General features: G+C 37.5%; 1 protein-coding gene across 3 annotated transcripts; it reads right to left on the reverse strand.

The window, feature by feature from the left end:
- Positions 1-452: 452 nt before the first annotated feature.
- LOC148738332 (uncharacterized) lies at positions 453-13,743 on the reverse strand. Of its 3 annotated transcripts, XM_088750867.1 has the most exons (5): positions 7,890-8,068; positions 6,544-6,806; positions 5,892-6,012; positions 5,568-5,654; positions 453-3,393 (listed from the first exon to the last, which is right to left on the reverse strand). In XM_088750867.1, the coding sequence occupies exons 1-5, from the start codon at positions 7,981-7,983 to the stop codon at positions 3,323-3,325; spliced, it is 636 nt and encodes a 211-aa protein (XP_088606993.1). In that variant the 5' UTR covers positions 7,984-8,068; the 3' UTR covers positions 453-3,322. The 3 variants fall into 3 exon arrangements, with proteins under 3 accessions (XP_088606993.1, XP_088606992.1, XP_088606991.1); XM_088750866.1 differs by lacking the exon at positions 7,890-8,068 and adding an exon at positions 13,544-13,743 and having other exon boundaries at positions 453-5,654; XM_088750865.1 differs by having other exon boundaries at positions 453-5,654.
- Between the last annotated feature and the right edge of the window lie 3,217 nt (positions 13,744-16,960).

The raw sequence follows: 16,960 nt of genomic DNA on the forward strand, positions 1-16,960 counted from the left end.
GAAAAGGCAGTCTATAAGATTCACGCCCAAAGGCCGGTAGAAGAACAGCTGTTGAATAGTCAATTCGCGTATAGAGAAGGAGGGAGCTGCACAGATGCTCTGCTACTTATACAGAATAAGATCTGCAAGTTTCTTGATGATCCCAAGTGCAAGGCAGTGCGGATGTTCGCGATGGATTTCAGTAAGGCCTTTGACTCTGTGAGCCATCAACTCCTTGCTGAGAAACTTAAGAGTCTACCACTTAACCCGTATATCATAAACTGGTGGTTAGGTTTCTTGCGAGATAGAAAACAAAGAGTTATTTTCGGGAATCATGTCTGTAATTGGAAAACAGTTAACAAGGGCACAACCCAGGGTAGTGTTTCAGGACCTTATTTGTTCAATATATTTCTTAACGATCTGGAAATTAAATTAGGGAACGAGACACTTGGTTTCAAATACGCTGATGACTGTACGATTATTGCTCCGGTATATTATTATAAAGATCACTCTGTAGACTTAATAAATCAGTTTTTACAGTGGGCAAGCCAAAATAGAATGAATTCAAATTCTACTAAATGTAAAGAGCTTATTATGTATAAAAAAGGTCACACTGCCGAGGCCTACAAAAGTATTTTTGGCATACCTCAGACTAGTACAATAACCATTCTTGGTCTCACGTTTCAGCCGAACTGCAAATTCAGTACTCACCTAAAAGAAAAGTTAGGTAAAGCTAATAAAGGGTTATACGTTATCAGATGCCTCCGCAAGGAAGGATGTAGCCAAGCAGAAGTAGATGTTTTATTTAATTCCATTGTCCTACCTAATATCACTTATGCTCTATCTGTGCATGGGGCCTCTGAGTCAGAGCTAACTATAGCCCAGCAGTTTTTAGATCGTTGTTTTAAACGTAAATACATATCTAAGAAAGTAGTGATAGGTGACTTACTTAAAACGCAAGATCACAAAATTTGTCGCAAGGTTTCAACTATCCTGAGCCATCCTCTTAGAGCCTACTTCCCTGAGACCAAGATCACGAGGTATAATTTGAGAAATAAATCCCCTGTCATGCCCGCTATTCGCACAAACCGTTTTAAGAATACATTTTTTAATAGAATTGTTTTTAAGTATAATGTAGCTTTGTGAAAGTGTACTTCCTGTATTAGATGTAACATAAGATATGTAATTTTATCTTTTGAACAATAAAGACACACTACTAAGACACACTAACTCCCTTAATTCCCTGGGCAGCGAACGTCTGCCTTTGTATGTTGAGTCATAATTATCCTTGTAAACTCGCATGAACGTCTCGGCTTGAAAATAAACCCATACACCTCTTTAGTAAGGATGTGGATAGTGCTGTCAAGTGTAAAATTCTTTTAAAACCCTTGATTTAAGGTTGTGCAGGGGATTGAATCTCTTTCAGAAAAGGGACATTTTTTAGATATCATCATCAGCATTTATATAAGGGGACATTTTTTAGATGAAAGGAAACGTCCTAACCCTGTTGGAAAGAAGAAAGAGATGATGACGAAACCGGAATTATTCTTCCCGACCCTGACACCTGTCAAGAATCAATAATCATTTTTGATAATCTGTTTACCACATCTAATCTACTTTCATAGCAGCTGCTCATACATCCTGTAAAACTCCCCTAATTCGCGAGAAAATGGCCACCGCCTTTGTTTTATGTCTCTATTCTGAGGAGAGTCAAGACAATTCGACTTCCTAGACGCCAGAATTGCATTTTACCTCGTATGTCTCACAATAAGGAGTGACATTCCATAACAAGCTAGCGTCTGTATTTACTACATACCAGTTAAGCGAAATACTTCTTCGTCGCAAAGTATGGCAAACACATTTATATAGCTTAAATTAAATTTGTGAGCAATGAAATCGTAAGAACAACTTTTTCTATCTGGATTTAAGTAGAGGTGAACTGATATCTTCCAATTTTCGATAAGAATAAATACTAAAAGTCCTACAAATATTGAATTAAGGTTTCCATCTTGGTAAAAAGAACCAAAATTCTTAAAAAATAGATAGATTTATTACATCCATTTAGAAATCACTTGTGATCCTTGCAATATGAGTGGCTCTCACCGGTGTGATATATTTACAAATCGCACCATTTTATGCTCTAAATCGCATCTTTTTTCCAGCCAAATAGACATCAGCTAATCAAATTAAAGCTTGTTTTAAGGAATCAGTCGAACTGCTGGAAAATGAGAGACAACTTTTTCAACTTTACTACAAACCAGCTCAATATACTGAATAAAAAAAAAGTTAGCGCTCTCTACTGCGAGGATCATGCATCACACGTATCTAATACCGCAGTTCAAAATATATGAACTTCATATATACATTGTAACCGAAAAAAAAGTTGTACCGACTAAAAAAAAACTCATACTATGTAACAGTGGTAATTGAACTTCGTGTCGTGAGATTTTGGTCTGAAATCATACTCATGATTTCAAATCAAACTCGCACTGCGCACTCTTTTGAATCTGAAATCACGTGGATGATTTCAGACCCAACTGCACTCCACTCAGCTGAATTACTGTTATTAATAACTCCCGGATCAACAGACACTATCTTTTATGAACTGGAGATTATCAATATCTGAACGGAAGTATTTTGAAACTAATATTTGTCAAAAAGTTTCCCAAAGAGTCTTATTCTTTTTGCTGTTTTTTTCCCGAAACTTGAAAGCTGTGATAGTTCTTTAAACACCTCTTCATCCATTAATCTTCTGGAGTTTTGGCACAGTTATCTATCCATAAGGTTTTTGAATTTATTTTTATGTAGTTTTTATTTACAGTGCTTACAAATACTAAAACTTACACAATGAGCCTAAATTAAAAAACAGTCTAGTTTATCGTGCTAAGACTCTAATATCTGATATGCACGTACAACTAGTCTACTTACATTCACTTGCAGACATACCGGCATCTCTCACGCAAAACACATTGTTAAGGGACACCCTTTACATACTCACATACCGAAATAGCTATTTTTATCACAATACTAGCATTGCTCTGACAAAATAATGGTATTGAAAGTAGTAATTATATAAACGAAAAGGATAACAAAGTAAATAAAATACGCATAGCACGCGGGATCTATGCATTAATTTTGTAAGCTATCATTAACATTTCGTCTTGTAAACACTACGTGAGGCACAAAGCTCTATCAAGCATTCGAAAAAATTAAAATAAGCTCGCCCACTTTTTTAAACGTACATAGATATTTGTTTGCTATGATTTCTTTTAATTTTTTCATTTTTGTTTAAAGATATATAGGAAGGCTTTGGATTATGTGTTCTTCTCTATCCATGATGTTGCTAACTTTCCAACAGATCGTTTTTCTTCATTCGTAAGCCAAGGAGAGTATTATAAATGAGAGGAGAGTTCTCTGAGGTTAAAAATACGTTTATTACACATTAGAATTACTATCAAAAGTTTAATAGGTCGAGAGAACTCAATCATATATCTGCTGCAAACATTTGCAGTGGATATTGCAGTTATCAGGTCGAGTTCAAAGTCTCCCTAGTTTCCAACCCCCCCGTCCGTTTATTGTTCTCAAACTTTTGCAAACTCAGAGAGAAGGGTCCTCTTTTGCAGATTGCTTGAAAAATTTATAATAACCCAATTGTTGAATTCGGTTTTTTCGGATGTCATGAATTATTATCCAAATGCACAAAGTAGAGTGCAAATAACGCGCAAATGTATTATGATCCATCAAATATTTTTCCCATGCGCGATTGGTCAAAAAAGATCACATGACTGACTATTCTCCGATTAAAACTGAGATATATCCGAGGACATCATCTACGTGATAGGCACCAATTTTAATAGCTTACATCCACTCTAATAAGTCTTTGTTTAAGTCTGTAATACATGTTTCGATAGGACCATCTGTCATGTTCAGTTAATTGCTGTACAAAGCGTTGGAAGTTGAATTAACTAGTAAGAGGAGCATTCCTAATTATGATAAATAGTGATAACAAGAAAGGAGGTAAAGCATGAAAGTGTGAGAATTAAAAGGATAGTTTTAGATTTACATGTTGTAATTGCTGATTCAGGGATGGTTGTTCTATTTGAATATGAATAGCCTCTTTTATCTTAAGTTGGAAGCCGGTAGAGGCGTGATCTAAAACATGGAAGTTATCTGCTGAACATAAAGCACGAATATGGAGAATCTTTCAGATGCCTGAAAATGTGAGAGGCTTGCCACTGACTAAGTGCTCTCTGACACGTGTGGAAAAATGCCGGCAGGTTTCACCGACGTAATAGGCATTACAGCCAGCACATACAAACTTATAAACAACACGTGAATGGAGCCCGTCAGGGACAGGGTCTTTCACACCAAACAAGTTAAAAAAAGGAAACAGACAGTTACAATCAGGGCAGTGGTTGTCCATCACTATCGTTTGGAATTCTTGGTAAACAGACTTTCGTTTAAGATAATGTTTGTAGAATTAATAGCTTTTTAGTGATTTAAGCATGTCCAAGGCTTAGGCCAAAGGCCTTCCTCCCTCAATTAGCTCTGGACGTGATTCACTCTTTACGAACGGGGAAAAAGTTGCCGTTCGAAATACTACCTGGTACAACAAGACCCAAAACCGACGGAATTGCCTTTAGTCTCTAGTTGTCGCGTACGCATGGTGAAAATCTTGAGATAAGTTTAAGTGAGCTTACTACTAAGCATTATGCCCACCTTGCTGGATTTAATCCAATTTTCAGGAGTACTGGTAATATCCCTGTATTGGATACCAGTTCTTTTCGGAATTAGTCACAAACAGACCTTCTTGGCAGCTTGCCGATACTAATTCATAACCTGACCGTACTTGCCGGAGATCAAGAGATCCGGCGAGAATTATTTTTCTCTCCTGAGAACAAAACACAATGCTTGGCAGGTGCTAGAATTTAGACCTTTTGGTAAAGCATTTGATTCACAGAATTTTTCGGTGACTTCACATGCATACAGTGACACTAGTATTTCCTTCCTTCAAACCCTAAATTAACCATCAAAAATTCCCGAAAAATTGGACTTCGTGGCTTTTTCAAAAGACGAGTCCCCTACTTGCTTTGAAATATAAACCTTTGCGAAACGGAAGCAACTTATATAAAACCTCTGTTTTATATAAATATAAACCTTTGCGAAAGTGCACGAAACAGCAATTGGTTATGCGATTACCGCTATTCAAACGTACAGACCGTATACTGCAACACATGTCCGTTCCAATCCGTTATCGGAATCGCCCCATCTAAACAAGTCCTCACTGAACCAGATTTGGAATTCTTGGTTCGATTCCACCGTCAGCGGGGAAGAAAAGTTATCGAAGAGAAGTTCTGGTGATTCAGTTGTGGTCCAAGGCAGGTTGTAAAATGTACAGCCCCTATAATCTGTCCGGTAGTCATTGGTCGGCAGAAGAAGATTACGATTTTTGTCAGTTATCAACGTGGCCATTTGGTTGGGAATGAGAGGAGGCCAAAGGCATCCCCAGTTTGACTGATAGCTTGGGTCTGGTGCATGACAGGTCACATGACCATGTTGGTATGTTAATTTGAATGTAATGATGTTACCTGCAACGGCAGTTCTGAAGATACCATACGAATTATCTTTGGCTCCAAAGCAAACTGTGGACGGCGTCATCTGTATCCATTTTATGGCTGGGAAAAGTATCAGTAAATTTGATGAGCCTCTTGGTTTCTTACACAAAAACAGACGAATAGGATCGCTAGTTAAGTGGCTTGATAGCCTACCGCTGGGACAGAAAAGAAAGACAAAGACTCACAGTACATGGGGGCAGAGAGGGGTAAAAGGGACAAATGGATGGGGGATGGATTCATCGATAGATAAACAAAATGTATTTAAAGTATTTTATCGATAAAAAGCTCTTTACCTACCGTTTCTTTTCTCACAAATGGCGCCCTCGTATCCTGTTGGACAAACGCATCTATAGCCTTTATCTGTAAATCCAGTCTGACAGGTCCCATTGTGTTGGCATGGAGTTTGTCCACAAGTGTTCTAAAAGTGTGGTAACAGAGGTTGAGAGCAGAAATATGCGAATGAGAGTAGCAAATGATAACGATAGCTAGAAACTGCATTTGAAATGTAATCTATAGAGTTTACAGGAAAAAGACTAACTGCTAAAAAACGTCTAACGTCAATGACTTAATCAACTAGCTGCAAAAAAGGAAATTGAAGAAAAGGGAAGCATCACTTGCTTAAGAATGCACCAACCACTGTTCCTCCATAGTTATAGTTTGCCTAGGGCTTGAGATACTGCGGATGCTCAGTGTGTGTGGCATTTTAAAACTCGCAGTTGGAGATTTACGGAGAGCCGCTAATCCTCTCGGGTTCCATGTAACTTAAAGTGGAGCATAAGCCTTGTGCGAAGGATTGTATAGTTCGTATTACAGGATGAGTTCAGCAAAACAGCCAACCGACGAACCGCCATGTGATTGGCTTCTTAAGCGGAGATTTCATCAAAGAGCTATAAAAAAGGAACATTTATTACATAATTGAAAAGGATATATGGGTTAAGAATGCACTGACCGTTGTTCCTCTGTAGTTGTAGTTCGCCCAGGGCTTGAGATCTTGAGGATGTTCAGTGTGTGTGGAATTATTCAGGTCGCATTTAGTAACTGACGGGGAGCCGCTGATCTCTACTTCGTTATAGCTGACACAGCTGGGTTCCATGTAGCATAGAGCTGAGCAGAAGTCTGGTTCGAGGGTTTCTACAGTTCGTATTAAATGGTTAATGAGCCTTTTCCCAGGAAAAGCAAAGCGAGATGTAAATTCCAGTTTACGACAGCTATCTATGACAAATTGAAGATAATCTGATTAGCACCCTTCGAGTTTACTTTTACAGCTCATAACTCGACATCTTTTAAAATAAGTAAAGAGCCAATTCATTTTTATATGGAAAAATTTGATCTACGTCAAAAAACATCTGCAGTATTTTGTCTTTTTGGGGGAAGTCGTGATAAAACGTATATTTCGAGGAAACATTTTTGATACGTCTAGGTCCACATTTAACGTTTCACTGGTAACAGATTAATAATTCATCATTGACATTGCAACTTATTAACATAACATTTCTCTCAAAGAGGATTTCAAAGCATTTTTGGTGGCTTTTACCTGTTAAAATCGCTTGAACAGGCGGTAAATGGTTAAGTGTATAGAGAGCAACATGCTGGCATTAATATTTTCTTCCTTCAAACCCTGAGAAACCCTCAAATATTTTTTAGGAGAGGGGGCTTTCTGATTACCTTCAGTTGGTGACTACATTACTTTTTTTCAGTTTTTTTAAAGTTTCTCCATGGCTTTTTCAGACGAATCCCCTACTCACTCTGAACTATAGCCTTTTGCGAAAGCACCCGTACCAATAACATCTCTTAGAGATATATATTATAATAATATATATATAATATATATAATAATATATATAATAATAATAATGATAACAGTGTGAATTATAATAAATCCTCTGGTGCATATGCTGGCATGGTGAACATAACCCATCCAAAATGGCCTTATGGAAGGAAGACAACATAGGGAAAAAAGTTATACTATCCGAGTCAGAAGCAGTTGAAATAACCAGGGGTCTGTTTGATCTAACAGCTTTTACGAATGATTTCCATTCGACAACGCTAAGGTGTGAGGCCGTGTGATATCATTATGGACTAGAGGTCAGCATGTCAAAGGACTGTTGCTGTGAAATCAATATTCTTCAAAAATGATCCTAAATGGGTGTAGATCAGACTCAGGCTGGATTGTCTAAAGCCTCCTTAAGAATAAAAGCTTTGAATCTGGGCAATGAAGTGACGATCAGGGAAGAAAAACCTAAGGTGGACAATTACAATTAAACTCTGCTCAAACGAACGAAAACTTTCACTTACCAACTTCTATTATCAAGAAAGATAACAAGAGGAGTAGGAAATAAAATTTCTTTGAAAACACCGTGTCGAAAACTAATTCAGTCTGTGAAGACATAGCTGGGGATTTCTGAAAAGCTGCTGAGGTTTGTTTGTTGTTTTTGAGAGTTATACATAGACTCTATAGGGTCTTACGGAGAGTTATTTTCATAAAGTCAGAGGACATGCATTTTTTATGCGATTTTGTTCCTAGTGTGTGAAAACTAATTCAGTCTGTGAAGACATAGCTGGTGATTTCTGAAAAGCTGCTGAGGTTTGTTTGTTGTTTTTGAGAGTTATACATAGACTCTATAGGGTCTTACGGAGAGCTATTTTCATAAAGTCAGAGGACATGCATTTTTTATGCGATTTTGTTTCTAGTGTTGGTAATGATTGGCTTAAAATTTGAGTGTTATAAATTCAAGTAGGTTCTGGTATGATCCAGGTGAAAAAAACCTAAACAGCCACGTTAATTAAAAAAAATACACGAAACATCTCGTATGGAAGATAGTTATACAAGAGAGTGCAATGGAACCTCGATTTAACGAATCCCTTTATAACGAAGTCCTCGGTGTAACGAACAATATAATTTGAACATATCAACAAAGTTGAAATGGTAAATTGGCCACCGTTACGATTATAAAAGCTGACGTTTCGAGCGTTAGCCCTTCGTCGGAGCGAAAGGTCTAACGAAGGGCTAACGCTCGAAACGTCAGCTTTTGTAATCGTAACGGTGGCCAATTTATCATTTCAACTTTGTTGATATATTCAAATTATTTCGTTACCCTCACCGACGCAGCCCCAAACAGTTTCTTTAGAAACTATCAGCCTTCATTCATTTGTAACGAACAATACTTCAGTTTCTGAGGTAAAAGTCTCCTTTCAATCACGGTTCAAACTTTGTAGCACAAGCAGAAGATCCAGGTCACCTGACACCATCTGTTAAATTGTACGCATCAGAGCTAAACTGTTTTTGTTGTCTACGGCTAACAGATAACCCCATTAAGACCGGGTAACATGAGCCCCTTTTAAAATTGCGAAAATGCAAATTTCAGAAGATCTAAATTGTGCTCTTTGAGTGGTCTTAAATTTATTAGTTTGCTTTCTGCAAGGTCTTTTCATAGTCTTAAAGCTGGCACTTTGAGGACACTTGAAAAATCTATTTTTGGCAGCCGTGCGTTCTTCAGTTAAGCATTCTCAAGGTGCAAATTTTAAAATTCATCAACCTGAGCTCAAATTAAATGATATACTTTAACTGCATACGCGCAAACTAACAGTTCAAAGTTTACAGAGGGAAATTTGATTTAAAGTCATACTATAATAAAACAGAAGTGAATGTTACGTTCAAATTTAGAAAAAAGAACGTTTCCTGTTTTATTTTGTATAGTTGATGTAAATTTTCTAGAGGAATTACGAAGGCAGTCTGTGCAACCGGTAATTAAGCTCAGCTATATTTCCTAGGCTGTAAAGTAGACAGCGCTGGGCATATGATGTAAATCTCTCCTGACAATGATCAGGTACTTAGATTGTTTATTCCATATTTTCCTGCTTTTAACAGAAAGCATGATTATACTTAATTCATAAGATGTGATTGGAAACGCATGTTCTGCTTTTATCATCATGTTAAATACGTCACAAACGCTTTCCCTAAAACTTACGTATGCGAGCAGGAATTCAAGCAAAGGTTTTAAAAACTTGAAATAGAAAATATCTTTTTTGATGAGAAACAATTGCTGACTACCTTTTTCTGGAAAACTGATCAAGGAATTTAGTCAAAGACAGATCGTAAGTTTTCAAAAGTAGCATCTCTTTGAGATAAAGTATTGCTTTGAATATTTATTGTAACAAGCTGGTCATGCAGCTCTTTGTGGCTTTCGCACAACTACAATATTGGAAATTAAAGGAGATGCCTTCATTTTTTGCTAGAAAAATGGAATCTCTAGTGCTGAGGTTAATGCGCACAAAACAAGTATCAAGACTGCTGGCTAATGGTTTCCAAGAGAAAAAATACATACAGTTGTTAACAATGCTTCAATCGAAGTTCCCTAAATATTTGATATCTGGAAAGTAGGTCTGATAAGGAAAGACGACGTAAATTTTTTGGCATCTTGGAAGAATTGGGAGGAAATGGAAAACCAAATTTCTGAGGCGAATTTTTTTCCCTTACTTTTTTCAACGATGGTCTATCCAGTTAGACAGAGTCCTCTTCGGATCTTATGTCTTTCCTCGACCAATTGGTGAGCTGGGTCGTTGTGTTTCGAACTTGAGCGAGGCACTTTACTCTCACAAATCGGATCTATAAAGGTGTCAGAAAAGCCTGAAAGCATCCCCTCCAGAAGGAGATGCAAAATTATCCTTAGGGAACTACTTTTATCACTCGGCTATTCATCATTATAATCGCTGACACTGGTCCCTAATATTTATGCAAATGATTTACGATAGACCACTAGCGAGAGAAATCTGTACCCGAGAGGAGAGTTTTTTCGTGCAGGTGCTGTGTACTGAACATCGTAGAAAGGGCTTTCTCTCTGCCCTTATGTGACGGCAAGGTAGTTTTACAATATCCCTTAACTTGGATTGCAGAAAACAGATTAGGATATTAGTGATTTAACTGTTCCTTGCAAGAAAGTAGAAGTAACGCATCACGAAAGAAGGTTCACTTATCGCGAAAAGTAAAAAACCAGCAGTTCACGGTGTTTTAATTTCGTATTTTCACGAGTAATGAAAAGCATAAACACTTAAACCCGTATCACAATAACTAGAGAACGCAACTATTTGAAGTTCTGTCTTCAGTTCCTAAGACAAATTTTATTACAAGCAAGAAAACTTAAAAAATAATGATAAAATAGGAATGATTCACACGCGCATAGTTTTCATATTTATTTCGAGAAGGCAATAAACTCGTAAAATCAAACGTGGACAACATTTCTGACCCTTCCTTGCCTTTATCCTGAGAGGTCGTTTTTGCACCAAGCGTGCAGAATCGCAAGATGACTCGTGCAAGGAGCACACATGATTTTTTGTATTGATGGTGTGGTTTACAAAACGCCTTTCAGCAAAAAAGAAACTATCGGGAAACAGCATGGTGCGTTCTCGTTCTGAAATAAAGCCATTGAATTATAATCAGAAAACATCTTTTTCTCGTCAGGCTGAAAGGAAATTCTGATTTTGCCTATATTTCGGCGGGAGAGCGACCCTCCTGGCGAAAAGTTTGAGATCTAAGGAAAACTACCACTGGGTAAGTTCGTTTTAAATTCTCAATTTCGCAGTCATTGTTTGCAAAGCAAGAAAATGAAACCTCAATTTACATATGAATAAGAAAAAAGAAGCACTGGGCTGCCTTCTTTATTTTTGCCGAGAAGATTATTTCAAAGAATCACCGAAAAAACCCAAAACAAGCCAACGCATAAAAGCAGAACAGAGTAGAGATCTATTACTGGTAGTTATGTTCGATTTGGCTCTCGTCGCTGCCTTCAGCGAACTTGCTAATACAAAGTTCTAATTAACAATTGGTTCATGCTTTAGCGTGCACTATCGAGTTATGGAGCACGCGGGAAGTTTGGAGAGCACGAAAGAAGCGTAAGAGTTGCCCGAGGCGATAGCCGAGGGCAACTCTAGCTTCTTGAGTGCTCTCCAAACTTCCCACGTGCTCCATAACTCGATCGTGCACAGCTGAAAGCATGAACCAATTGTTTTAGAACATAGCCGGTAGAATTGTGCATCAAATCCGACGGGAAAAATGGACAACAATATCAGTTGAAGCGAATCGTGACGGCGCTGATGCCGAGTCTCCTTTTCCTTTGTTTTTCTCTTTTTCTGCCTCATTTAAGAACTCTAGCCCAAGGGAAAAGGTCGAAACATTGTCTTCGTTTTCGGACTAGTAGGCCGAGTTTCTGTTTGTATCCATTATTGTCGCGAAATATATTATTTTTCCCGCGCTAACAATCGGCCGCTCGCGCGGAAAAAAAATTTCTGGCGAGGCGATTTGCTGACGCTGGCAGCGTGCACTATCGGGATTTTGAGCACGCTTACAAATATTGAATTTGATTGCGCGGTTCTGCTAGCTATGTTCTAAAGACAATTATATGTTGTTGTTTTTATTTGCCTTTTCGGTTTCGCCGTCGCGACAGCCTAAACTTCCTAATAACAACACATTGAAATTATTTTTAAAATCCGACCCTTGGATGAATTTTTGGGAAACTGGTTATGTAAAAGTAGGGGATATGTGACCCATGGTAGAAGAAAACGGGACCAACGGAACGATTAGAAGACCTTACTAATGGCGATAAAACGTCGATCACCTGCTGTTTAAAAAGCGTCTTGAGTGAAATACTCTAAGATGAAAGAAACAGGTCAAAATCTGTCATGAAAAGTATACCATTGACTCTCTTTAAGTATATCTTTGTTTTCTAATATTGAGAGTTTTTGAGGGGAATACATTTGCATTCAAAGTTTTCCTCGACGATTGTCTTGAAAAAGAGGAAATCAATGTTGATTTACATTTAAAACAGCCATTGTCGTCCGGCATCAGGTAATGGATTGATATTCGGGTTCAAGATGTTTTTCACATGACGTGGGAGGTAAAATCTTCCGACTTTTACTGTTATAAACAAAAGAAAAGTTTAAAATACGTCAAACTTTACAATTCTCTCAAGTAAGGAATTGTCAAATTATCGGTTTTGCCTATAATGGCTACTAATTATTGACAAAATTAATACTACCCGTTAAACGTCACAGTTTCCTTTGCGTGACCCGATGAACAAGTCAAGTAAGTAATTTACACTTTTTCCTGTATTGAAAAATTGAATGTTGAGGATAGAGAAAATTAAAGAAAGAAGTTTAATTTTATGACACAAGTCTTTGAATGAAAGGCAGATCTCGACAAGCGTGACGCTTCACTTTCATAAATAAAGTAATGAACGTTTGCATTCATCGAAATCACCCGCGTAAATTTAACAGGAAAATTTACATTAGGGTTGATTTTAAAATTTGAAGGTGTCCTCTTCAAAACTTGTCCTCAATACTGGTTATAGTACTTCCCCTTAATCAGAAATCGTCGCTGATTAGCAACTTATGATGGGTATGCTATGTTCCAGCCTAACTAATGCATGACACTGAAAATTCTATCTATTCTATATTCTGCCTTTGGCCCTGCGTCATGTGCAAAAACAGTTTTCGAAAGTCGGTAAAGAGCGGCAAAAATCTGTCTCTCTGTGATGCGATTAGAATTTGTTGTGTCGAACTGCAAACGAAGTTTTAGAAATTAGCGTCTGAAGTTATCGGCATGAATTCAATCTTAAGTTACATCAGTTGCTAATCCTAACTTGTCGGGTTTGTTTAATTTGTTACTTATTTTAAAGTTTTCTGAATGAGATGCGACAAATTTTATCTAAAGGCAAAAAACGGGCTCGGAAAAGTTCCATCTTTAACCAATCAAAGAGAGTGAATTTCTTAAGGCTTTGCAATTTTTCTTGATAACACATGATTAACTCAACTCGTATATACTCGGAAGTTTGTAAGGCCACCGTTTCGAAAATTAAGTTTAAACTACAAATAACTTCGCCAGACATATGTGAAATGAGATTGGACATGTGAAAGATGAGTCTAGGCAATAAAATTGAGTCAAGTTAACACCTTACCTTTGCCATACGTAAAATGAATCAACAGCGCAGTCCAAGCCACCAAAACAAATTTTATCAAAGAACTTCCCATAGCAAAGAACTTCCCATGCCCTCTTGAAGAAAAAATGCTACTATATTTATATACCAGGTGAAACAAAAATGCTGTGTTAAGCACTCACTTAGCAGTGTTTGAAGCGATTGTTTCCAAGAATAAGGGCTTGTTATGATAGAAAGTTGATATCTTACCATCCGTCACGTGCTCATCTCCCCCAATAACAATAATAAAGTACAGAATCTGTTTATTTCTACTTTCCGTTATATTAATGTATGCAGGTGAACAAAAACTATTTGGGCTATTGCAATACTGTTGGATCAGTTAGGATATTTAGGATCGTGGAAACATGACTTAATTCAGTATAAAACATTTCAATTCCGCAATTACCAAATTTATGGAATTTCACTTTAATACCGAAAGTGAAGACACATTCTATAGCAAAAGATGAAAACAGGTGAAAACGCTGGAAGAAATTATGCATTTGACTGTATTTGGCTAGAAGAGAAATATAAGACAAATCTGATGTAACATTTGTGGAACAATTCAGTGGAACAGTGGAACAATTCAGTAAAATACTCTTTATAATGAAAGTAAGTAAAAACAAGCTTCAAGTGAATATTCCTGCCAATGTCACCCTAATGTCATTACAATCCAGCAGCTTGTAGCTGGCAAAACAAGAAAATAATCCATGATTATATAATGAAATACTTAGGTCAGAATTGTCTGATTAAATATTTGGAGGATGTTGCCATTAATTTGAATAGTAATTTTAAAATATCAGAAAATACTGTAATGCAAATGTTTTTTTCCAAAGAGAATCCATAATTCTCAGGAAATATGTATGTTGCTTCCCACATTGTGCTGCACCTGGTGATGACCAATCAATGAAACTGATAATTGATACTAACCGATGGCAGTTAATTGATTAATATCAGAAAGCGACGACAAATTGACAATGAAAAAACCTGTATTTTATCACCAGCAGTAGTAGCTGAAAATATTTAAGTATGATTATATATGATCAATATGTGTACTGCAAAAAATTGATGACAATGAATCACTGTAATCAAGCAATACTCAATTTTGAATTCCCGCCACAATTCGGTCACAGTCTGCTTCACGGCTGGCCGAGTCGTCAGATTGAGGCTAACACAACGTTCTTCGTGTAGTTTTCCTAGAAAACTGTTGTTTACCACTTCACACATGACTTCAAGTGATAATTTTAGCAATCTAAATCATTTCAAATCTACAAACGATTTAAAAAAACTCAAAGTAGAAGAGCTGAAAGCGATCTTGAGGAATTTTGGCGAGCCAACAGGCGGAAAAAAGAAGATCTTGTCCTGCGTTGCTTCGTTCTTCTCAAACGATCTAAAGCCGGTCCTTTGATTGATACAAACAACGATTCTGTGCCTTCTACATCCTATACAGCTGATGTTACTTATGAAGTAATCTTGTGAAGAAGACATCGAAATACAGCAACCTAAGTTCTGAAAAGAGATATTCTTTGGGCCAAGCCAAACTTGCACCATTTAAAGGCAAGAAAAGCTAATAATACTACTGTACTTTTGGAAAGAGAATAACCCATCCATTATAGACGAGGTATTTCAGGCTCCCAAGTGTCAAGTTTTATCTTGAAATCATAAAAAAATTCTTACTAGTACTTACCCCGCAGGACACTTGCAAGCGGCCTTTACTATATCGTTGTTCGTTCGATCAAAAAACAAAACAGACTTGTATTTCTCATGTGGTTCCAGAAAATACCCATACTTACCAAAAGGATAGTTATTGGAAATGATGAGAGGGAGGGGTCTCGAAAGCCAAAATTCTTAAGGGATCGTATGAAGTAAAACTGAAAATTCAAGAGGGGTGGGAGGGTCTGAACAGAAGAACCATCCTTGGGGGAGGTATGGGTATTTTCTGGAACCACACATGCACATTTTCAGACACATTTTCAGCAATCGTGGTTCTTACAGCTAAACTCAGAAAACTGTGAATGCCTGAAATATTTCAAAAATTGTTGATTGTTTTGTGACCAGTCAAAAGAAAGTTCAGGACATGCAAGCAAAACTCAAACCAAAAACTAATTACTGTTCTGTTTGTGGTTTTGTTTCCTTGTTTATGATGTTGCAACACAGTAACATTGCATTTCTGGAGTTCAAGGTTTTCTGAGTTTCATGGTAAAATACAGTAGTTGTCAGTAGCAACACACTAAAAACTCAATTCTAATTACTAGTAAATTTTTCTTTCAAGTGGTAATACAAAGAGAACATTTTCTCTCTTCTATGTTTTCACAGTTCCAAAAAATTTGCATTGAATTCTTTGAACAGGAAGGTACGATGCAGGTCCTAGTGGTTCAAAAATGTCCTTACATCAAATTTCTGTGGTTCCACTCTGGCGCTTACGTCTGTCTGGGTGCTTCTGAAACCATGAAACATAGGCCATGACAAGGGTTTTCCACTGACCATGGATGCAAATATCGTTTCATGTAGTACCGGACAACTGCAGGCCTTGCATCTGCTGTGTCAGTATCTATTTGGCCACCAACTCCAACCCAAGCTGCAATGACATAGGAAGAACGCTCTCTTCTTGAGTCAAGGGAGCCATACCGCTCACTGCAGAATTCCACGCTGGCATAACGGTAAAAAATGACAGTTCCATTTCTGAATTCCACTCCTTCTAGAAATGTTGAATAAGACTCCATTAGAAAGTTAAGTTCATCATCATCCAGGTAATCAAATCAAACCTCTGGTTGGATGATGAATCATGTACTTGTGTCTCTCCTCACAGAGTAGATTACCTGGATGATGATGAACTTAACTTTCTAATGGAGTCGTATTCAACATTTCTTTATAACATAACCAAAGTAAAGCGCGCGTTCTGATTGGTCAATTTAGCGTCCCCCATTTGCCCATGGGTGTACGCTGCTGACGTGAGCAAATGCAAAGATTATTTTTCCGCGCGCGCTTGTTTTTTTCTGGTCACGTAAGATTTGTTAGATAAAAGGGAACTCTTTAGCTACAATGTGATAATGTTATGTTATAAAACAAATGGTAAACACCACAGCGTACACTGTTGAGTTATGGATGCACTTGGGAGGTTTGCTAAGCACTCAAGAAGCTAGAGTCGCTCTCGGCTATCGCCTCGAGCGACTCTTACGCTACTTTCGTGCTTAGCAACCTCCCGCGTGCATCCATAACTCAAGAGTGCACGCTGTGGTGTTTACCATTTGTTAAAGAAGGAGTGGAATTCAGAAATGGAACTGATGTCCTGAAGAGGATCCATGCTTCTGTTCTTAATTTGGCTGAATACAGGATCAACGTGTTTACAACACTATAAGGAAAATAATTAGCTACTATGGTGATTATGTCATAAAAAATTTG

Source organism: Stylophora pistillata, chromosome 2, assembly GCF_964205215.1.
Source record: "Stylophora pistillata chromosome 2, jaStyPist1.2, whole genome shotgun sequence".
Taxonomy (NCBI): domain Eukaryota; kingdom Metazoa; phylum Cnidaria; class Anthozoa; order Scleractinia; family Pocilloporidae; genus Stylophora; species Stylophora pistillata.